Here is a 23,543-nt window from a genome sequence, read left to right on the forward strand (position 1 = left end):
TCCTTCTGGAGTCTTTGATGGAATTGAAGAATAGATGGTTATAATTATAGTTTTCCTAAGTTTTGATAAAAGATAAAGTAGATATAAATATTATAACTAACTGCTTGATACCTGTTTTGTTATATGTAATTTTACTATATTAAAGTTAAAACCTCCCTTTTATTTAGACAGAAAAGGAGAGGTGATATGGGATTCCCGTCTGTATGCTGTGAATATGTTTTATTACCATTGGTTAATAAAGAAACTACTTTGTGCCTATGGCAGGGCAGAATATAGCCAGGCAGAAAATTCAAGATATAGAGGGAAAGTAGGTGAAGCCAAAGAGACATCATGTAACTGCTGAAGGAGATGCTTACCAGTAGACCACAGCCGTGTAGTGATACATAGATTAGTAGAAATGGGTTAATTTAAGATATGAGTTAGCCAGGAACATGTCTAAGTCATTAGCCAAGCAGTATTGTAATTAATATAGTTTCTGTGACTATTTCGGGTCTTGGTAGCCAGGAAACCTCCTACTACAGACCCTCACACAAACAAGCAAACAAATGGAATACGGGGGGGGGGCATCAGAAACCAGAATATACAAGCAAAAGACCAATAATAGGCAAAGAATGTCTAAACAAAACAAAATCAGACAAAAAGTCTACAAAAATACTGAGTTTTGTGTTGACCAACCCTGAAGTGTGGCTAATATACCCAGTGAGACTCCATTAGAGAAAACTAGTTTTTCCTTTGCCAGCAGGTACCAACTGCAGACAGCTTCTTGGTTAGAGGTAGGAGTGGATGCACATTTTCCCTCCTCTGGCTTGATTCTGTGCAGGCCCTGTATATGTTGCCAGTCTGAGTTTATATGTGTGATGCAACCACTTTTGAGTCATTCCTGCTCCTGTAACACCAATTAAAACCCATTGGTTCTTGGGGTGTGGCAGAAATCTGAATTAAGAGCCCAATACAGTCAACATAGCAAGTTCCAAGCTGGTCAAGTCTATGTAGCAAAACCTTGTTTCAGAAAGAGAAGGGGTGGGGAAGGAGGGAGGGAGGGAGGGAGGGAGGGAGGGAGGGAGGGAGGGAGGGAGGGAGGGAGGGAGGGGAGGGGAGGGGAGGGGAGGGGAGGGGAGGGGAGGGGAGGGGAGGGGAGGGGAGGGGAGGAAGGAGGAAAGGAAGGAGGAGAAAACTCATTGGCTCACCAAGTTGGATTTCAGTCTGTAGTGGGTGCCCCTTCTGGGCTGAGCAGTCATGGGTGCCGCACCTCCCATGAAAACTCAGGCTTGTGCTTAGTTTGTCAAATGGGTACAATGTTAAGAGGCTAAACAACACCCTCCAGCACTCACAAGCAGCTGGTGGGTAGGCTGGAGCAGTTCTTGGGTGGCTTGTGAACTCTGTCCTTGCTGGTACTATAATGGGATGAACTCTACCCATGAGCTGTCTCTAATCTCCACAGACTGTGTGTCCCAAAGCTTGGGACTTGGGGCTGTTCCTCACACTAGCTTAGCACAGGAATGACCCCGCCTGGGCTCAATCCCAGAACCTTAAAATCACGAAAACAACTCTTAAACGTTCATATGCGAATGGCTCCCTGTCAGACCATTAGAAAACCCAAAAGGAAGATATGTGAGTGCCTGGTGGTTTCCTTAGGGCACATAGTAAATATAAGATTTCTAAGCCAAAAGACATGCAGCCCACCAAACCTTTGGGGGTCTTATTTGAATTGTTATTTATGCTCCAAACAGGTTATTCCAATTACTTTTTATTTTACATACCATTTTTAAAAAGGAAGGAAGCAAGGAAAAGTTTTGTACATACATTGTGCTAGGCATGATGGATACATTCACTAACAAACCAGACAGTGTCCCTGCTCTCATGGAGCTGACAATCTGAGGAGGAAACACACCACTCGAAACCCACACTGACACCAATTCTTCACAAAGTAAGGGAAGCTAAAAAGGCAGAGGAGAAGGAGGCTTTCAAAGTTCATAGCCATCACGGATTGTATATGGCCTGAGTGGTCTGGAGGAGTTTCTTTATGGAAAAAGGTTCTGGGCTAGCAGCCAAGGCGTTTGTTTAAATCAGATGAAACCAGGTTAGAGTGTGCTCAACACACCCTAGAACACACTCTAGGCAAGGGACGAAGCCTGAGAGAAGCAGGAGCACAACCCGTTTACAAATACGTCAAGGCTCCCTACAGCTCATGTGTAGACACAGCGGGAAGGGCAAGACCAGCACACAGGAGCCAGGCAGAGCATGCAGCAGGGACGACGTCATACTTGGTGCGTGCTACAACAGCCACAAGTAGTCAAAGCCTCAAGTGAATAAAGCCATAATAGATGATAAATCAAAAAGAAAATGAATGCTTGCTCAGATTCTGCACTTTAAAAAGATTATTATATTTGTGTGCTCTCACATGTGCAAGAGCCTGAGGTCAGAAGAATGTGCTGGATCCCTTGGAGCTAGAGTTACAGGTGACAGTGAGCTGCTCCATGTGGCTGCCGGGAACTGAACAGGGGTCCTCTCGAAGAGCAGTGAGTGTTCTTAGGCACCGCCGCCTCCGCAGCCCCTCGGTGCCCAAGCTTTAAGCCTACGACGCTTCGCACCACGTGTAATCATTCAGTGAGGCTGTGCCTAGGACATTTTCTTATTGCAGCTTTGATTCTTGGAGATTATCTTCCCCAGGAAAAGTGAATTCAGTGTTGAAATGTTTTAAAAGTATAAGGAAGACATAAAGAATAATTTTTGCACTGATTCTATGTACCCATGTACGCAGGTAGCCATTATAAACTGAAGGACACTTTTATTGTCTTGGGGGAGGAGGTGCTTCAGCAAATTTATGCTACAAATCATGTCCCTGATAGAAACAACGACAACAAAACCCTCCAAAGGTTTGCTGCTCAGCAGCCAGCATTTAATGACACTCAATCTCCTAGTAGAGAACGTGGGGCAGTCGCACAGCATTCTCCATGAGACAGCGAGTGCAAATGTCATTTATTCTACATGGAACAGACTTCTCTACCGTCCCTCATATTTCTTTTCCCTTTTACAATACATAGAAAATGTTCATCCTGAAAATGCACGTACTAAAAACTACCCCAATAGAATATGCAGACCGACCATTGCGTCTGGTCTTTCTTAAATCTCACTGAACGTTCCAGACCAATTTTCTAAGTGTTCCCTCTTGATTAGAATTATTTAGTAACTCATGTTACAGAAACCACAGGCCAAAATGGTCTACAGGAACACACTTTTTGTAGGTATATTTGAAATATAAATATATTTTCCACTCTACTATTTTTCTAAATAACTCTTTTGTTAAAAGAGAAAGAAAAGAAAGAAAAATTTTATGAAGGTTTCCAATTAGTGGTGCACGCTGCCCATTCTCAAGACGATCATTTCAGAGTGCTATCTGAAAAACAGAATACAAGAAATTACCCAAAAGAAAGAAGCTTCATACAATTTTCAAAATGAAAATTGTAACTTTGTAAGATACAGATGGAAAACATTATCATTTTATTGGGGTGGAGTGGGGGTGCACATGAGTGCAGGTGGCCACAGAAGAGGCCCCTGGGTCCCCTGGAGCTGGTGAGATACCCAAACCAACATCGGCCCTGGAAACTAACCGCTGGCCCTCTGTAAGAACGGCATACACTTTTAATCACTGAGCCAGCTCTGCAGCCTTTCATTTCAGTTCAACATGAAAAACATGTTCTAAAAGACACAGGCTGTTACTCCAGACTTCAACCTATTCAAGTCACAAAAACTGAACATCAGATGATATGCATTTTTGTAATAAATCTTTAAATCGTAAGTTTAGTGGCTAAAATCTTTAAAAAATAACAGGAAACAGAATTACCATCATGTTTTAACACATACTTATAAAAAATAACATAACCCCTTACTACAGTCTTTAATCTGTTAAGAAGAAATCTGAAAAAAGCAAACAGCACACTGATATTAGGAAATCAACTGGACATAGTAGAGTCACCAGGGACGTAATGTAATGCACATGCTGTTTAAACTGAGGAACTGCAGGACCAGACTGGCCTGTGGCATATCTGTGGGCACTGTCTTAACTGCTACTTGACGCAGTCCAGTGGGACAGCATCATGCCAACACAGGAGGCCTCCGGACGGTACAAGAAAGGCAGGCAAGCATGGGCCAGTGAGGGAGCCAGCAGGCAGCGCCCTGCTTCAGGCTCCGCCCCGCTTCAGGCTCCGCCCCCGCCTCTCTTGATGAAGGATGAGAGGAGGACACAGGGCAAGACAAAAAGTTACTGTAACTACTTTAACGGGGCAAACTGAGAGAACGGAAGGGCACAGTCCAGACAGGAGGCAACAAGCCCACTTCTTTTCATTCTTGCATTTAAGCCTTGATAGTCATCTTAAATTTTCTAAAATAACTAAGAATTTTGTATTGCTATTTCCAGACCTGTTCGCTCTTAAAAATCAAGAAAACAACTGATATTTTTAAAGTCCAAACCTCAATTGAAATGAAATGCTCACAGCTAAAGTTTTCAAGATACAAATTTTCCCTTTTAGTACTCACTCGGTATGAGAAACCTTTAATTCTTCCCTTTGTTTTGCAGAATAATTTAGATTCCCACCTAAAATGTAAATGAGTAGCCATTTTAAGCAACACGAGTAATTAAAATTTAATCATACACATAAATATTTGCATGAAAAGTTATGAAAGACAAAATGAAAAATATATAATCACACTTTAATTTTAGCTTTGTATATTTAAGCTTGAAGTTATATTTTGCTTCAGGTTTTTTAACTGAAACACTGTTAAATGTCAGTATCACTGAAAATTAAGAAAAATTAAAAGAAATCTAAATTTTGTGTTATATTCTCTTAAGTATATCATGCCTTTAGGGACAAGCAATTAGAAAGATTAATAGACATCAAATTCTTATAAAAAATACACTAACGCATACTAGTATGGACTAGTCAAAAATCTGCTATTTCTCATTCTAAATCAAATATACTCAACCTTAAAGTGGAAATTAATTTACTTTTTATTTTTAGAAATGAGATTATGAGGGGTTTAGGGACTTTTTGCTAATATACACCTGAGATTTTATATTATGAAACACTGATCTAACTAGAGACGAATAGGCATAACAGCAATTTTGATAGAACCGAAGGTTCAGAATGTGTGATTATAAAAATGAAATCACTGCGTGAAGCCCTGGCCCTGGGGAAGATCCACCGGAGATGAAAAAGAAATCATGAGAGCTGCTCACCTCGGGCACGGTTCACCAGACACAGACCGACCACAGCTAAAAGTGACACTGGAAAACACAAGGCACCTTGTAAGCAACCCCTCTGTAATCAAAATTAACGCATAAACCAAATTTCTCTTCCTGGGTGCAGGGGTTTGACTATATGGTCTCCAGACTCATGTGTTTGAATGCTTGGCCTGTAGAGAGTGGCACTATTGGAGGTGTGGCCTCGTTGGAGTGGGTATGGCCTTGTTGTGAAGTGTGTCACCGTGCAGCGGGCTTTGAGGTCTCATATATGCACAAGTTATGCCCAGTGTGGGACAGTTCATTTCCTGCTGCTCAGGGATCCAGATGTAGAACTCTCAGCTACGTCTCCACCACCGTGTCTGCCTGCGTGTGGTCATACTTCCCACCATGATAACGGACTAAACTCTGAACAGTAAGCCACCCCCAGTTAAATGCTTTCCGTTATAAGGGCTGCCATGGTCGTGGTGTCTTTTCACAGCTACAGAAACCCTAAGACAATTGTCATTTTAAAAACACAGGTCTTTGTTTCTGAAAGCTCTCAAGTGCTGCAGCGTTTTCCCTACAGGGAACCACTGCTCCTTAGCTCAGGGATGACATGGTGGCTGACACCTCACAGGAAGGAGGGAGCCAACCCCCCCACACATACATACAAACACGCACGCACGTGTGCGAGTGCTCTCTCTCTCTCTCTCTCTCTCTCTCTCTCTCTCTCTCTCGCTCGCTCGCTCTCTCTCTCTCTCTCTCCCCCTTCCTCACTTCTCGCCCCTAGAACTGCCAGCTCCTGGCCAGTTTGTCACTCCACAGGACAGGAGTAGGCTTTGCAGGGATTTCTCATCTGAGGACACCGTGTGCCTTTACAAAGGAACAAATGAAAACGTCCCCCTTAACTTCCCACCAGGAGCCAGTTCAGAGCCCACAAGGTGGAGCCTGGCTGCCTGCCCTTACTTGCTGAGGCATACACACTGTTTATCTTCCTTTAGATGATATGGCAAACCCAACTGTGAAAATCTGCACATTTTACTCTATATCACAAGAAATCAAATGCTGCCACATGGCACACTCACAAGAAACACAGGCAATGAAGAAAACCTCCAAAAGCAAGTATCCTCGAGAATCCAGTATCATGCCAGCAAGGATGGAAATGACAGCCAGCCCGAGGTTCTGAATGGATTGCATGCTAGGATTTTGGGATAAAAAAAAAAAAAATCATTTCATTCTCCAGAGTCTTCATACACAGACTAACTTCACTATTAATATCACAGACTACACATTACGGGTGCTACGAAAGACTCTCAGCCAGGCAGCACAGGATAGATTTTGGGTTTTGGAGACAAGGCAGCTATGTAGGCCCTGGCTGGCCTGGAACTCACTCTGTAGACCAAGCTTGCCCCGAACTCACGAAGATCCACCAGGCTCTGACTCCAGAGCGCTGGGATTAAAGGTGTGCGGGCGCCACCACTCCCAGCAGATTTGGGGGTTTCTCCTGGACTGTTCCTGCTACTCGGCCATCGGCTCCAAGGCAAGGGAAGTCTGAAATGCCTACCTGATGAAGGAAAGGGAGAGCTGCCTGCACAGCAGTCACCGGAGCAGGCGCTCTCCCCTGACCACCCCCCTTTGCCTTTGGGGGCCTGGGATACCGATCATCCTCCCACTGAGCAGAGCTCAGATGGACAGGAGTAGCCATGTCTCCTATGGGTTTTAGCTTCCGCCAGCTGTCTTGCTACAGGCTTCCCTTGCTGGACGGCCAAGTATACCTGTGTTTGTCTGGACTAAGGAGCACCTAACAGAAAAGAACTCTTTAAGGTATGTCTGTTGGTCATGTCTGGAGGAAGGACTTCAGCGGGAAACCCTGGACATGGGTAAGCACCACCCACAGGCTGGAGGCCTGAGAAAAATAAAAGGCCCGTGATGGCTGTTCTTGGCTGTCAACTTGACCACATCTGGAATTATAAAACCCAGAAACAGAGGGGCACACCATGAGGGAATTTTGCTTAATTTGAAGTAAGATCCACTTCTAATCTGGATCTTTGTGTTAGAAAGACACACCTTTAATCCAGATCTTTGAGGTGGGAAGACCCACCTCTACTCTGAGCTCACCTTCTGCTGGAAGCCTATATAAGGACATGGAAGAAGGAAGCTTTTGCTTTTTGCCTGGTTGGTCTCAGGTCCCTAGCAAGACCATTTCTTCACTGGCATTTAAGCCTACATCTTCAGAATTCCAGAATATACTGAAGAACAGCTGAGACATCCAGCCTCATGGACTAAACAGCTACTGGATTCTTAAACTTGGCATTCATAGACAGCCATTGTTGGAACTAGCTGGACTGCTGTCTGTAAGCCACTCCATAAATCCCTTTCTACATAGAGAGATGCATTCTGTGAATTCTGTTACTCTACAGAGTCCTGAGTAATACAGGAAGAAAGGCCTCAGAGCAGGTGTAGGATGTGTGTGTGCGCGCGTGCGTGCGCACCTGCTTCCAGGCTGCCATGAGGGATCTGCCTGACCACTAGCCTAGAATCAATGGAGTCAGGAATTATGGATTGAAACCTCTAAAACCAGGAACTAAACTAACCTTCTCCATTGGGTTGTTTTCCTCAGACCAATATTAGGCAAAATGACCAGAAACACCGCAACAGTTGCTTAAAAATGGACTAACGACGTTTCCAGTCACCCGCAGGGTCAGCGCTCTCCCAGAGCTCTGAGCGTCACTACAGTTAGGACACACGGAGCATCACGATAACTGACACGGTGGAAGGCAGCTTGTGTGACAGGCGATGAAAATGCAATACTTACAACCCGTACGCAGTTCCCAGCTGGTGTTCTGGAACTACAAATGCCACCATTGGCCACAGAGCACAGGCAAGCAATGAGTAGGAGAGTCCCAGGAGACACTGGACAGGAGGGCAGAAGGATACAGTATGTGATTTTTCCTTGATAAACATTAGTAAAGTCACATACTAGCTAAATGGAAATGTAAATAGGTTTTACTGTAATTAGACTAAAATTTGAAATGCTTGGCCTCTTTCAGTGCCCAGCACTGTCTTAACCATTTTCAATGGTGTGTATAAGCTGTCTGGGCCACTGGGTAGTCAAGAGCACAGACAATTTCCAAGAAGTTCTTATCCAAGTTTCAGGCATGATTTTTATCTGATTTTTCTTAATAACAGATGAATAATCAAGGCAGCAGAGTGACGTTATTCTACTACAGGACCCGTACAGGACCGATTCTGAACTGAAAAGCAGAGCAGGGATCCAGCTGCCATGCTGACTATGCTGGCAACAGCCTGCAGATGTGCAACTCTGAGTGCAAGGCCAGTCGAGTCTACATAGTGATTTGGAGATAACTTTAGCTGTATACAGCAACAGTATGTCTCAAATTTAAAAAAAAAAAAAAGAAAAAGCATGATTTGAATTTAAATTAAGTATTACGTGTACCTATCAAACTGGTAAATAAGAAAATAATGCCAACACCCAACACTGACAAGGAAAATGGACACATCCGTGCACTCCTGGCACAGTTACAAATGAGGAAGGAGTGCTGAGCATCGTAACGTAAGACGTTCCCTGTGCAAAGCCTCTAGGGCAGTACTCCTATCCCTAGGACCTGGATGTCCGTGTAGGAGACTTCCGTGGAACTGCCCACTGATGCCCAGGGTGCTCCAGTGAGAACAGGTAAGACACACAGCACTTCAGCCTACACTCTGAAAATGGACACCAAGAAGACAGCAAAACCTTCATGGACTTCCTGCCACCTTTATTCCTACTAAGAATCAGAGGCAGAAGAATGGCTACTGGGCCAAAAGATTGGTCACTTTTAATGAAATGACTTATTTTTTTTTCTTTTTTTTTTTTTTTTTGGTTTTTCGAGATAGGGTTTCTCTGCAGCTTTTTTAGACCCTGTCCTGGAACTAGCTCTTGTAGACCAGGCTGGCCTCGAACTCACAGAGATCCGCCTGCTTCTGCCTCCTGAGTGCTGGGATTAAAGGCATGCGCCGCCACCACCACCCGGCGAAATGACTTATTTTAATGCAGCTCAGAAAAATAAATGGAAGTAATTAGTTTTCCAGTCATGAGACTATTTTATTTCAAATTCTGCTTCAGCTTTGACTGCTCCCTACTAAATAAGCCAAATGAAAAACCTTTATACATTAATAATTGATAATCCTTATATATATATGTGTGTGTGTATATATATATATATATATATATATATTTACTTTATCAAAATTATCATCAAGTCACGCCCCCCTCGGCACTGCCAGCTGGGTTTGCCAGGCACAACAAGCATACATGGGTGCTCTCTGAAGCCCTGACCATCCCCCACTAATTACCATAGCGATCCATGGGTTCCAGAAGGTGAAGGCCAGCATCATGTGGGACACGAGAGTGGTAGCTACTGCACACAGAACCCAGATGATGTTCTTCCCAGTTTTGTCCACCAGGAGTCCAAATACTGGGGACATGGGAGCTGATATGACATACACGATACTGCCCAGAGAGCACAGGAATTAACAGAAGGCCACACAGCATCTCTACAACCAGCAGACTAAGCAAGCCCAGCTCGATAATTCAGCACTCTTCCCAAATGACCACCAGAAAAGAGAAAGAGAAAAACCAAGGAGAATTCTTTGGTTTTGGGGGTTTTTTTTCCCCTTAATGCAAAGCCAAGTCCCTGGGACTGGGGTCCACAGTGTTGGGGGGGCTGGGGTCACACAACTTTTCTGGCCTCTCAGGCACAGCCTCTGCTTATAAATACCCCAAATATCACAGGCAACAAGAACGTACAGAATTATACCAAATACCTGTTAATTGCACTTGCTGACTGGGGAGAAAATCCAAATTTCTCTATGAAAAAAACTCTAAAATTAAAAAAGAAAAGTGCACATTAGGAGAACTACTTTCGCTTCATGAAATAAAGACAAGTTAAAAATAACTCTAATGTCCAACGGTCTTTCCTTTCCTGGTGACATTCTCCCACTGTTGTCTTTTATCAGTCACACAGCACCCGCTGCAGCTCAGGACTCAAGGGACTCCTTCACTGACTCAACTATGCCTGTCCACACGTCTTCAGAACACCAAAGTAACAGCAGAACGGCTGAGTCCTTTACTGTGCAATAGAGTTCTTGCCACACTGTGGCTACGTGGTTTTAAAGGTTATAAAGACATAAAAACACAATTCCTGCAAACCCATTTGCACTCTCACACCGCAGCAGCCAACGAATGAGCAAGAAGCAGACGAAGCAAGGAAGAACCTGCCTTGAATCCTGATCCTAAGTCTGGCAGGATTAACCCTAAGTGGACAGGCACCAATGCACAGTAAGCAGCCTCCTGATCCAAGAATGAAAGAAAATTTTGCAGGATTTCTTCAAGAGAATAATGAAAGTATTAAAACAAAGCTAAGCCGGAGCTGTCAATGCCCACTGTATCCCAGAACATGAATTAAGTAGTCGAAATATATACTGTGTCCAGAGTGGCAAACTTATCTACAGAAAGTACCCATTCATCGACGTGACTCAGCTCTCGCTATAACTTACAGGTGGGCAGGCGGCTGGAGGATACTCACTTGCCCAGGCCGATGAACGGGAACACCGCTGCGTAGTAGCAGACACAGATGAGGAAGACCAGCCACAGGGGCAAGGAGAAGTCCTTTATGTCAGTCAGCTTAATGACTTCACCTTGAGAAAGGGAAGACGCGTTGTTTCATAAACCTAAGGACCTTTCATCTATGGTCATCGTTTTTACTCACATAATTAACATTTTTTCTGGAAAATTCCATAAATAGCATCTCTGAGATAACTTACAAGTAATAGGGAAAAAACAGAAGGTACAGTTGTTCCCATCTATGGGAACTAAAATCATTTTACTAATATGAAAACAATCAAGGATGTACAGTCTGTCAAAACGTTTAAACGGAGGAATACATACAAAAATTTAGATAAGCAAAAATGAGTCTGAAAATATAAACACTCAGCACCACAGCACTGTGCTGTGGCTATGCCACTCTAAAGTAGCTTTAACGGTGCCTGTTAGTTAGAAGCATCACCCCAGCCTCCGGCATCATATATCCAGAGAGTCTGGAATGTTCAGGTGGAGGTTGCATCCCAAACCCCTTCCCCTGGGAGTTGCCTCAGTCCAGACTCCACCTCTGTGGTCTGCCAAACAGTGACCCCTCCCCAGAGATGCTCAAGACCACTCTTCACAGGGTATTTACTAGAGAACAAACAAGTGGTTTCCCAGTCTTCCCTCCCCATCTCCTCTCTGAGGGCCTGGAAGGTCACCTGGGAGCTTTAGTATCCATTAAACCTGGGCTTTTTCTAATTCGGTTTGATTTGGTCTGATCTGGATTATTGTATGGTCTTCTGTCCCCCTCTTCATCCAGGCTGACGTACCTGTTTTTCCTTGCTCTTTATGAAGGATTTTCTCTGCTCTCCGATCCAAATAGGCAAGGACCAAGGCACAGATTAGTGAAAGAATGCACGTTACACCCCCTAAATAAAGGAGAGAAATTTTAGAAAAGCCCAAAGGCTGGGAAAGCTGCAGACTACACAAAGAGCAGCAGCGTGGTCACTGAGGAAAGGGAAATAGAGTCAGGGCTGAGAAAAGCAGACCAACGCCAAACACACACACAAGAGGCACAGAGCGGCAGACAGCCGGCAAGCAGGGGTCACTTTTGTCACGGTATGGCTCAACAGAAGGTTGGAAACTAGAAGGAAAATACTGGAACAAAACAGCCTGGGCTTGCAGAGACAGGAGAGCAGGTGGCTGCTACAGGAAGGTGAAGACGAGATCCTCGGAGCTCACTGGACAGCCAGTCTAACTGAGGAGCTTCAGGGAGAGGCCTTGTCTCAAAACCTAAGGTGGGGAGTGATGGTGGAAGACATCTACCACTGACCTCTGGCCTCCACACACATGTAACACGTTCACCCGTACACACATGTGCACAGAACAACATGAACGCATACATACATCACAGAAAGAGAGGGGGAGGAATTTCCAGCTAAGTAGCACACTATGTATGTTCCAATTTAAAAAAAAAATGGGTTCTGCTGCTGCCACCGACAAGGTGATGGCTTTGGACCCAAACTTGGCCTCTCTAAGGCGCAGTTCCTCGCGTATAAAATGAGAGGCTTTGATTTGATGACGGCCCATTTCTTTTCTACCTCTGAAATTCTTTAAAATTCTGCATGTGGGGAAAACTAAATGGAATGTTGAAGAGCAACTGACAGTAAAAATAACTTTAACTAAGACAAAGCCATTGAGAAGGGAGGTGTGGGGGGAAAGTAGCCTCGAGACAGGATCCTGTTAGCCTCGCCCCCCACTACCTCTTTAACCGCTGTGCGCACCAAGCGATTACAAGGAAAAGAAGACATGAGAAACCAAGCTGCACCTCACTGCTCCACAAGCCACCGTGAGAAGCCAGTGGCACCCGGGCTCGTCACTCATCTGAGATCTGTGCAGAGCAGGCACACACAGATCTTCATGCTCCGCTCAGTCACTCGGCAACCGGCACCATGGGACAAGAGGAGCCCACCCGGTATGCAAAGACCCGCAAAGACCACTAGTGATGGCAGCAGAGGATTCCCAGGCTCCCGGCTTTAACTTAGTGGACTTTTCCACCACGCCACACCACTTTTCTCTAGTGGCCTTGCTGAGTCTGCGCGAAAGGGTCTCAGCTTCCTCCTGCTCTCTGTGACTGTGAGCTCACCTGGACACACTCCCTGGCTGACCTCACTTCACACGCACGGTCTCTTTGCACATACAATATCCAAAAAAAGCACTGAGGTACACATGGGAAAATCAGGTCCTCCTTCGAAGAGCCCGTTAAAGAAGAAACAAGGCGCATGACTGTCTATTTCTAACCAAAAGAACTAATGAGCTAAGGAGACAAAAATCACAACCCAGAACCACAGTGTCGGCACTGAGTCTAGAGTTCCTCTCCTTTGGCACAGTATCCCCTATGGCAGGCCTTCAGAGGACAAGGCACGGGACAGAAGGATTCACTCGCCAATCATAAGTGTCACTCCCAGGGTCAGGTGGCCAGCTGCACCCAGTGAAGTCTCCATCTTAGTATACAGCCATCCCATGAGGTTCATGTTCACTGTGCTTCCCTGAGGAAGGAAAAAACAACAGTATTCTCAATTATTAATACTCTTGGGGGAGGGTTTACTTATTTACTTATAGTATCTCAGTAAAGTAAGTATAACCGGAATCCACGTTACATGGGAGATAATCTGGATTAGTCTGAGGTGGGAAGACACACCTTTAATCCAGATCCTTTGAGGCAGAAGATCCACCTCTAATCTGGGCAACACCTTCTTCTGGAAGTCTATCTAAGGACCCGGGAAAAGGAAGCTTTTGCTCTTTGCCTGCTTGCTCACTCCTTGCTTTCAAGTCCATTTCTTCACTGGCATTGGAGCCTACTTCTTTGTAGAGCACTTTTGAGGCAGGGTGTCAAAATTGATGAGAAATTAGACAAGCTATATTAAGACTCTGAACTAATGGATGTTCATTTTACTGTTTTATGCTATTTATGAATCCTTTACTGAAGACAAAGTGCAGCGGTTTGAATAGGTATGGCCCCCATAGACTCATGTGTTTGAATGCTTGGTCCAAAGGGAGTGGACTATTAGGAGGTGTGGCCTTGCTAGAGTAGGTGTGGCCTTGTTGGAAGAAGTGTGTCACTGTGGGGACAGGCTTTGAGGTCTCATATGCTCAGCTACCCCTAGGGTGGCTCAGTCTCTTTTTGCTGCCTGCAGATCAAGATGTAGGACTCTCAGCTCTTTCTCTAACACCATGTCTGCCTGCATGCTGTCAAATCACTGATGATAATGGACTAAACCTCTGAAACTGTAAGCCAGCCCCAATCAAATGATTTCCTTTATAAGAACAGGAGCGTGACAGAGTGTGACAGAGAGTAACACCCAATGCCCCCTTCTGACCTCTGCATGCAGAGGCACCTACACAGGACCACGCACACACAAACAGGTGTTTCTGAAAGTGACATATAAAAACCAATGCCTACTTCCTCACACCCAAGTGTGCCCAGCAGACTTCTTTCTAAGACCTTGAAGAGATAATTTGCCTCCTATTGGGCCTCACGAGGTCTGGCACCATACTTACAATTCTGGCCATGCTGAGTTGGAGTCCAAACACCAGGTTTAGTTCTTTTCCTTTAAACCAACTCACGGCATATGTATTCTGGGCAACTGCTAAGGACTCTCCTCCAATTCTAAATGTGGGGGAAGGAAAGTCACAGCTTTGAAAGAAACCCCAGTTAGCAATTTCAACACTCCTTCCCAAAAGATGTAGGACTTCTGTTCCCTCTTGAATGGCGGTAGTTTTGAGGGCTCCAGCCAAGAAGACACAGTGAACGAATGCTGCGTAGTCATAAGCATCTCAAAGATGGCATCGGCCACTTCAGCCCGGCACTCACAGCTGGAGTCCGAAGTTACTTTGCACAAACAGCAACCATCCCCACGGTACACGAAAGCAACCCACACGAGAGGCACCACTGGCCTTCCATGAATCTCTGCAGCAGAGATCCCAGACACCAGGGCAGACAGCCTACTCACATACTCCACCTGCCACGAACTGTAAACAAAATGTGATGACTGTCTTCTATTGTGGCATGTTGGAATGATGCAGCAAGCTGAGTTCGCGATCATGACATGCAACGAAAGGAGCCTGACCTCTGCACCATCTGTCCCACACAAAACACTGAGGGGGGGAGTGCTGACCCCTGCACCATCTGTCCCACACAAAACACTGAGGGGGCAGAGTTCACAGTTTGTAAAGCCGAAATCTCACTTTTCAGACCAATACGCAAAGCTCTTGCAGAATCAACATTCTTCTACTTCTTGGGTCCTAATGTTCTTCCACTTAGCTCCACACATTTATTACTACCCCCTTGAGACCCATTTCAAAGATGTCACCTCCACATCCTAAAATAGGTCCGCATGGCTCTGTCCTAGTCCAAAGGCATCTTCCTCCTCGTCTACAAATAAGTTCCCACACTCTCACGTCACCCATGTGGCCATTTTTAACCACATTTTTGTTCCAGAATCTCTTTCAAGGTCTTCTATACATTTTATTTCCTTCAGAAATATACCACATCTATCTATCCATGTGCCCTTGGTGCCTCTGAAAAAAGACTTCCTTCTGTCAACTGTATGCCTCAGGGTAGGAAGCCTGCGGCTGGACTCAGAACAGGTTTGTGTAGCAGACACTGAAGTGTACCTAGAAGCAGTCAGCCTAGAGATAGCGCGCTACTTCAAGACACCTGAACAGTGAGCAGGAAGATATACACGCCACTCACTCAGAAAGAGTAAGACGCCCAGAGTAACTGACGTAGAAACTGATGGTCCATACTTTCGTGAATGGAATCAAATCTGTCTTAAATGCAATCAGGAAAAACATCGTTATGAAGAAGCAAACTCTACAGCTAACCACGATCACTCAAAACACTGCATCTTGGTTAGAACAAGTAACCAAGAAGCACACTTACATATTTAGGCTACATTTCAAGGATGTGAAATAATTCCTTGCTGTCTGAACATGGTCCGAGAATGGAGTCATGTGAGGAGAATTCTGAGAGCTTGTGAGAAAACGCCAAGAAAGCAAGAGTCCTATGACCTCAGTTTCTTCAAAACCACAAAAATGTTCTTGAACTATTTTCCTGCACCTCCCAGGAATGGCAGCTAGGAGAGAGCTTACTTTAGTACAACTGGCTACTCTTGCTTAGATGCCTCTACGGAAAAACAGGTTTTGGCCACATGTGACTTGTCAGTCATTTGCAGCTCGTCCTTGTGAACACACACTTTACTCTGGTGACTCCACTGAACCCTGAGTATAAACTGTCTGATGCTCTGACAAATGTTTATTGCCTGAGACTTTAGTCTGCCTCATTTATGGCTCCATTCTCCCAGGTCCCACAGCCTCTAGAGCAGTAAATACCTCACAAGGGATGATGATGTTATTTCTTTTAAATCCTCAATAAGGGACAAGTGGTGTGTCAGTGGATAGGTTGAGATATGGAAAGCCCTGGCTTTGGTCCTTAGCATTAAACAGATCCTTAATAAACATGCTAAGATAACATGAAATTATGGAATAACTTACCCAAACACAAACCTCCCAAACTCCATCAGCCAAAATGCATTAACTATTCCACCCAGAGCAAAAATAACCTGTAAACAGTAATAGAAAAATAAATTCAGGACATTTGAAAAGGCTGAGTAACACAACAAACCTTATTCTCACAATAATTTTATTAGCCAGACTAGAAAATCTGAGAAATTAAAATACCAATGCTCATGCATTTAACAGGACTTATGCTGGCCAGAAGGCAAGCCTCCAGCATAACTGTGGGGGATATTCCGGATCAGGTTAACCCACCCAAACGTGGGTGGTGCCATTCTATGAGCTGGGCAGCATAAAAGGAGAAAGCAAGTTGGGCGGGCACCCTCCCTTTCTGCTTCCTGTGACACACACGGCTACAAGCCACAACATTATACAGTAATTACTCAGCCAGCTTTTCAGGAAGCGACTCATCAGAGCCAAAAGCTTTGCTGGCGGTTTAAACCAAGACTCAGGGCATATTGGAATCGTTACCTTGTGAATAAAGTGGCTGCTTCTCGCTGTAAGATTTCTCGCTGTAGCTATCCCCCTTCTCTTACAAATCTGGGGTTTGTCTCCCGCAGTTCAGCACTATTTGAGCTACGTCTGGAGACAGCCACACAGTCTAGAATCCCGCTTCCCACTACCAGGCCTTTGCTCCTCTCTCCTATGTAAGCACAGAGATCTGCCTTCCTGCAATTTTTCTTATTGCCTGGCATTTGGTCAGCATTTAGGGTCTAGGCAAAAGCACTCCACTTAAGAGATTCCCAGACGTCCAAGGACATAGAGTTACTACATGCCCAAAGCTGCTAATTCATAGCTGCTCACAAAAAAGAAAAAAATAAGCATGTTTTGGTTTTACCTCACTTATAGATAAGGAAAGTGATGACCTAACCTTGCATTAAAAGATTCCTAACTCCTCACCTCACCTTTACCTCCATTTAACGATGACTTTAGTTCAGGAGATTAACCATGAGTCTTACTCTCAGAAAAAATAATTAACCATCTACACACAGTCCAGAGGAAGACAAACCTCCACTGGGGCCTCTTATAAGCATCGAGCTTAAGAGTTGCTAACAATGAAGCTTGCTAACATTTGACAAAAAAACGCTAATGGACCAAGGGCGATAAACTTCCCTTGTCTGTTTATATTGATTGCCTGGTTACCTATGCCTTGCAAGGTTTTGTGGGTCATTATAGCTGGGCAAGGGCAAAGAGAGTTAACACAAGTGGAAACAGAAAGAAGCTGGAGCAAAAGAGAGCAGAAGCATCCCAGAAATTAGAAGAGATAGAAAAATAAAAAAAGAAGAAGAAAAAAATGTAGTAGAGAGTTGGAATTGGAATCAAAGTTGAGACAGAGAAGTTATAGACAGTTAGGAGAGAAGAATTAGAATGGAGAACAAGAAAGAAATAACAATAAAGACACATGGATAGAAAGAGCATGTTGTGAGTGGACTTCTTAACCTCAGACTTCAGTTCCTTTAGCTTATTGTGGCATCTTTCCTCTGAACCCTGCGAGGAAGCCTTAGAGGCTGCACCTTTATGGTTCCCATAAGACACTGTGTGACCAGCTGCTTCATACTCCCACCTACATGCCTTCCCCTCAATCTGTGGGCCAGAATAACCTTCATCCCTCCTAAGTGGCTTCTGCCATTCACAGTGATGAGGAAAGCGACTAAGACGATGTAATTAAAGGCTTAAAATAAATGATTCCACGTGGCCATTCGTGGGCCTGATTAATGAAGCTGGTCATTCATTAAACATATCTTGCTTGGGGAATTAGATTAGACTTCAAAGTCACTGTCAAGGAATGAACAAATATTTTGGCCTTTCTTACCTGTCCAATGCAAACAAAGCAGCTGAAAATAACCGTGCCCCATCTGTGTGAGAGAGAAAATGTCATTTCTTCATCTTATTGTCAGTGGCCACAGAGTCCTAGACTAACCAGCTGTTCGGGTTTCTTTGCCCACTCTACAAAAACGCTCGCCTGCAGCTTTCCTAAGCCAGGCACTCATACACAGAAGCCCAGCATTCTGATGGGACTGTAGAGGTTCAGCGATGGCCCGGGCTCACGCACATCACTGTTGCCCCTTAAAACCTGAGCAATCTTCAAAACGCTCCAGGATCAAGCCATTTAGAAATGGAAATTCTTTAATAAACTTCTGTTCAGGGCTTAGCTGTTAAGTGCAGTCATCGCTCTGGCAGAGGACCCAAGGTTAGGCAGCTCACAAATGCCTGCAACTCCAGCTCCTGGGGATCGGGATGCTAGCGGCATAAAATAAATCTCTATTTTACGAGTTTAGAATTGGGTCTATGAAGTTCTACAGTAGATAATTTAAGTGACTATAATTCTTGATAACTAAAAACTACTTTTAGAAGATAAATCTTAGGCAAGCTAATGGAGTTCCAAGTCCAACTTTAGTCCAAGTAACTATTTATTTCACCAGCTCAATTAAAATAGCAGGATCAGAAGAATCTTCAAAAGTCACCAGAGTCAACTGTATTTCTGAAACTGAAACCCACTCAAAATCCTTGTAAAAAGACCACACCATCAGTTGAATGTTCTCTACAACTGGAAAACTCAGTGTCCCCAGATGATTTATGTCATCCCAATGAAAAATCAAGTTCCTCCTCCGAATAAGTGGGATTCATTTCCCTGAAAACTCTAATTTTATCCCTTGGGACCCAGCAAAATACTTCCTTCGTACTTAACTATTTAAGATTCTTAAAAGCAAACCCCAAACCAAGCACACAGGAGTGCTTTCAACACACATCCCTCAGACACAATTTGAATCCACAGCAGCAGCATCGCTTCTGCCTCCCGAGGGAACTCCCAGCTATGTTCACCAAGTCTTCACAGCCAGTGAGAAAGGTACAAAGTGACAAAGCTTACAGGACTATCCCTCTTCAGCCTCCAACGTGCATGGCCACAAAAACTTCAATGGCCACAGAAAGGCGGAAACAGGAAAATTCTTAAGTCTTACCAGAGCTGAGGGATGTCTCTCTACCTATGTGCAAAGACCTTACATCTCCAGCTCTCCTTCAATCTCTGTAGACACTTGCCAGGCAGGAACTGTGACCCTACTTGGCAATGAGGAAGCCGAAGCTTAGGACAGTAGGGACTTGACCAAGTGGCAGTGAGATGACTCACACCTGGGTCGTTGGACCCAAATTAAGAGCATAACTTCCAGAAACTGATGACCTTACTCTATCTGCAGCATTTACTAGGCCTGATCTTAACTGATCAACCAAGCCTCAAGGATGAAGTCTAGAGACAAAAACAAATCTTCAAAAACAGAGCACAAATCCTCATGTCCATCATCAGTCACTTGACAAGTCTATTGAGTTCTTCAAAGAAAAATGTCAACCCATTCCTACATTTTCCCAATCACCAGTAAAGTTTGCCCACGAATTAACTTTTCTGCAAGCTTACCGTATTCCAAATATTCGGTCTATCAAAAAGCCACCCAAGAAACACAAGACTACATTGGGCCAAGAATACCAGGCATATAGCAGCATGAATTTCGTGGTATTCACTTGCATGTCCTACATGGGAAGAAAAGAAAACTTTTTTCCAAACAGGTTTAGCAATTAACAAATCAAAACAAACAGTGATTACAGCTGTCTAGGGTAAGTTCCTTGAGACTCTCGGGGAAGCTACAATCCTTGCACTCAGAAGAACAGTCACACGTGGGCACAGCTTAACTCCACACACTACTGATCGGGCCTCATGGATTCCAGGACCAGTCACTGGTACGGGGCACAACTCAGACTGTTTCTATCTCCGACATCCTTATGTCTTCATTTCTGACTGCATTATGGATTCCTCCCACATAGAAAAGAATCATCTTTGCCCAGTCTTATGGACTCTGTCCTCTTTAACACCTACTAGAACACAGAAGGACAACCCGTGCCATTACCCTCTGCTTAATGGCTTAAAAAAATATACTCCCAACAACAGTCTAAACGCCCAAGAAACAACAAATATCAAATATACATTTACAATTCAAAACCAGACTACAGATGCTGATAGGGACAATACTCAGCAAACGATACCCACATTAATAAAGATCAGCTGAGCTTATCTAAGAAGGTCAAAGCCAATCCACAGATCACTTATCCAGAGGGGTAGGCAGCGGGAGTGTAAAATCTCAACAAAAACTGGCATTTTTAGCAACACAAGTTCACAATCATCTACCTAAAGAATGAAACTATCTGCCATATATGTGTTATCCATGAGTTCTGTGGGGAAGCAAATATGATCCCAAGAAGCCTGCAGCTTGTGGGTTTGCTGATGACACTAGAATGGGGCACCCCGAGAGCTCATGGCATCTGTAAGTCAGTAAGTCAGTGCTCCAAAACAAAGAACAGCACAAGAATGTGGAAGATCAACTCACCCGTTTAACCTGGGTCTGGAGGGCAGCAGGGCTGTCATAGCAAAAGTAGCTACCTAGGGAAGAAAGAGCGCATATGTCAGCTGCAATGATCAAGTCTGCACAGAGGTTTCAAGATACAAGGCCTAATTACAAGGCCTAATTAGTAACTACGCTGGGGAGTTTAAGGCTTACGCTATTGCTCATGCCATGGAAACGTTTTTTAGACACTTCCTCATCTGCCATCCAAAAGAACTTCCACAATTGAGCAATGTGCATACCCAGCAAATAACAGAAACCTAACATCCACCGTTTTTAATCTTTTATGCTTCCCATGCTTATTACTATATTAATATATTCATGACATACCTTCATTTTCCTTTCTTAAAGCCATCAACACTAAAAATCCTACATTCTTTACAGTTGCAAGTTAGCTGTCGTCACTTTTCCTGAAAGCAGAATTAACTTCCACTATTCAAACCAAACCAGTCTTTGAAATAAATTCTGGTCCTGTAAACAAAATACCAAGGAGCAAATGACTACGTGAATACGGTACTAGAAACAACAACAACACCGAGAGACTAAAGGATCAAACGAAAATATAACACGGTCTCCTGAGGAGTTAGAAACTCAAGTGGGGAGAGAGGTGTTATCTATGACCGGGAGAAGTATCTCAACTGTGACTGACAGGCTTGAGGAGGCCCCCAAGACAACACTGCCTGTTTCCACACTGACTGCAGATACCCAAAGCTACCAGTACCAAGGTGGACAAGGTAACGAGAGAGGTGGGACTCCGGCTCCTCAAACTCTTAACCCAATCTACCTACCAAAAATAAGCTGTCAGCTTGAGTAGGGACCAAATCTTCAAGTGTTTTGTCTTTGCTTCTTTGTTGTTGATTCTAAACCTAGAACTTTTGGTTCCTAGTTTAGTTTTCAGTAAGAGATTCAATACCAAGGTTTGTTTGTTGAGACACGATCTCACGCTAGCGCTGGCTATCCTCTGTAACTAATAGAGTCACCTGTCTCTGCCTCCCAGGACCGAGATTAAAGAAGTACACCACCACGCCTGGCTCAGTACCACCACGTTTTAAAGCAAAGGAATGGGTTCCATCGTTCCAAAAACTAGTCAACAGCGTGTACAAACTGCAAAGAAACCAAAGCCAAAAGTATCCGCTATACACCAGGGGCATATATTTTTGAATCTGATCCCTGAAATAACACTTTCCAGTCAATCCACTATTTACGAATCGGTACACTTGCAGCGAAAATGTAAGCTGTAACACAGGAGGGAAAGATGTTTTTAAAAGAATCTTAAGAAACTGCTTTCCGAGGATCAGATTTCTTAAGTGAAACCAAAAGCCTCCAAACAAGTGGGATCCCGTAGGGTTGCTTCACACGGGAAAGGTAAGAAAAGACGCCCAGTGTTAGGCTGCCAGCAAAGTACAGTGAACCCAAAGCCGGTGCGAGAGCTAAAGAAACACCAAGAAAGAAATGAGCGCGCGGTGGGGTGGGGAGTTGACGCCTGGGGAAAGGAGGGAGAGGGATTTGAACAGCGCTCAGAAGTCTCCTGAGCACAGGGCTCCTGGGCAAACAACTGAGATTCCTTCTCACCCCCGTCCCCAGGGAGGAACTGCTGCACTCTGGGACTTAGCAGGAACAAAAGTCGCTAGCTCTGTCCCCAGGCCTCGCTCGCGACAAGGATAGAGGGGGTCCCAAGCCCGGGCGGCAGAGCGGATCCGGGGACTTGAACCCCGGAATCCCTTCGAGCATCCTCCCTAACCCTCCCGGGCTCACCGAAGCCGAGGAAGCACATCAGCAAGAGCACCACGAGCCGGTGCGCCAGGTGGCTGGGGTCGCAGAGCGCGGGAAGAGCGCGCGGGGCGCCCCGGACCGCGCTGTCCCCCTCGGGCCGGTCCCCAAGCAGCGCCCGCGCCTCCTCATCCTCCTCCTCCATCGGACAGCAGCTCGGAACGGAGAGGGAAGCAAAAGCAAGGCTGGAGAGACGGCGCTCACGTGACCGCGTGCGCTCACGTGACCCCCGCGAGTCACGCACCGTCGTGCTCACGTGAACGCCTGTTCACGTGGTGGCGGAGTATTTGTTTACTGCGTTTTCTGGTCCACTGATGTAAGTGGGGTAAAGTGTGGTGGATCGGATCCACCCATTCCCCTTAGCGTCTGGTTTAAGACCGGGAGGATGTGCGGATGCAGAACTCCCAGTGGATGGCAGTTGGGGACCTCAAAATCCTTCGGCAGCTGAGCCCCCCTCTCTCCCTCACTTCGCCAACTCTATCTGCTCCCAGACCTTCTGATGTGCCTCGCACTGATGTCGGGGAAAAGGACGAGTTCTCTCACCTCGAGAGTACGGGTGAGAGAATTTACTTAGGGAGCCAGACAGAAACTAATAATCTGGAGGCTGAATGACTGCAGCGGGAACGGGCATTCCTCACAAATGTCTCATCTGGGTTTTATGCGTCTATAATTACACGTTTATATTGATCCTGGAATAAGAGAAGGAAGTCCAGAGTAGCGATGTGAAACGTCCTGAATGAAGAGCCCTTCTAAGATGGCCAGCAGAGAGTCAAGACCACTAGGTTTGTTTTGAGAAATTCGATTTGGCAGCGGCAGCCTACTACGCCACTTTTCTAGGTGTCCCAAGGCTTTGCAAGTAGAATTTGGAATGTAGTAAGCCTAGGTGCTAAAAATAGCTATGAAACATGCGGAAGAACTAAAAGTGAGAGACTTCGAGTCTGACTCTCCATAGGCTTGGCACAAAGGAAAGTTTCAGGGACTGCCTACAAGGTAAAGTAGGGACGTG

General features: G+C 44.8%; 1 protein-coding gene across 2 annotated transcripts; it reads right to left on the reverse strand.

Annotated features, from left to right (window-relative positions):
* Nucleotides 1-1,731: 1,731 nt before the first annotated feature.
* On the reverse strand, nucleotides 1,732-22,754 carry Mfsd1 (major facilitator superfamily domain containing 1). 2 transcript variants are annotated; one of them, XM_038347815.2, is made up of 16 exons: nucleotides 22,523-22,754; nucleotides 20,753-20,805; nucleotides 19,789-19,901; nucleotides 18,193-18,235; nucleotides 16,359-16,426; nucleotides 14,364-14,472; nucleotides 13,249-13,351; nucleotides 11,633-11,731; nucleotides 10,807-10,918; nucleotides 10,046-10,102; nucleotides 9,575-9,731; nucleotides 8,037-8,134; nucleotides 6,307-6,419; nucleotides 5,237-5,284; nucleotides 4,537-4,594; nucleotides 1,732-3,397 (listed from the first exon to the last, which is right to left on the reverse strand). In XM_038347815.2, the coding sequence occupies exons 1-16, from the start codon at nucleotides 22,680-22,682 to the stop codon at nucleotides 3,394-3,396; spliced, it is 1,395 nt and encodes a 464-aa protein (XP_038203743.1). In that variant the 5' UTR covers nucleotides 22,683-22,754; the 3' UTR covers nucleotides 1,732-3,393. The 2 variants fall into 2 exon arrangements, with proteins under 2 accessions (XP_038203743.1, XP_038203744.1); XM_038347816.1 differs by lacking the exon at nucleotides 1,732-3,397 and having other exon boundaries at nucleotides 4,533-4,594.
* Nucleotides 22,755-23,543: the final 789 nt, after the last annotated feature.

The sequence above is a fragment of the Arvicola amphibius genome, chromosome 11, assembly GCF_903992535.2.
Source record: "Arvicola amphibius chromosome 11, mArvAmp1.2, whole genome shotgun sequence".
Taxonomy (NCBI): Eukaryota; Metazoa; Chordata; class Mammalia; order Rodentia; family Cricetidae; genus Arvicola; species Arvicola amphibius.

Bases quoted from the DNA above. Each gene is read 5' to 3' on its own strand.
- Mfsd1 (XM_038347815.2), bottom strand. From the start codon at position 22,682: ATGGAGGAGGAGGATGAGGAGGCGCGGGCGCTGCTTGGGGACCGGCCC. The intron at 16,427-18,192 runs GTAAGAAAGGCC...TACTGTTTACAG, and splicing joins GCTTTGTTTGCATTGGACAG to GTTATTTTTGCTCTGGGTGG. The intron at 8,135-9,574 runs GTAATTAGTGGG...CCTCCTGTCCAG, and splicing joins GGAACCCATGGATCGCTATG to TGTCTCCTGGGACTCTCCTA.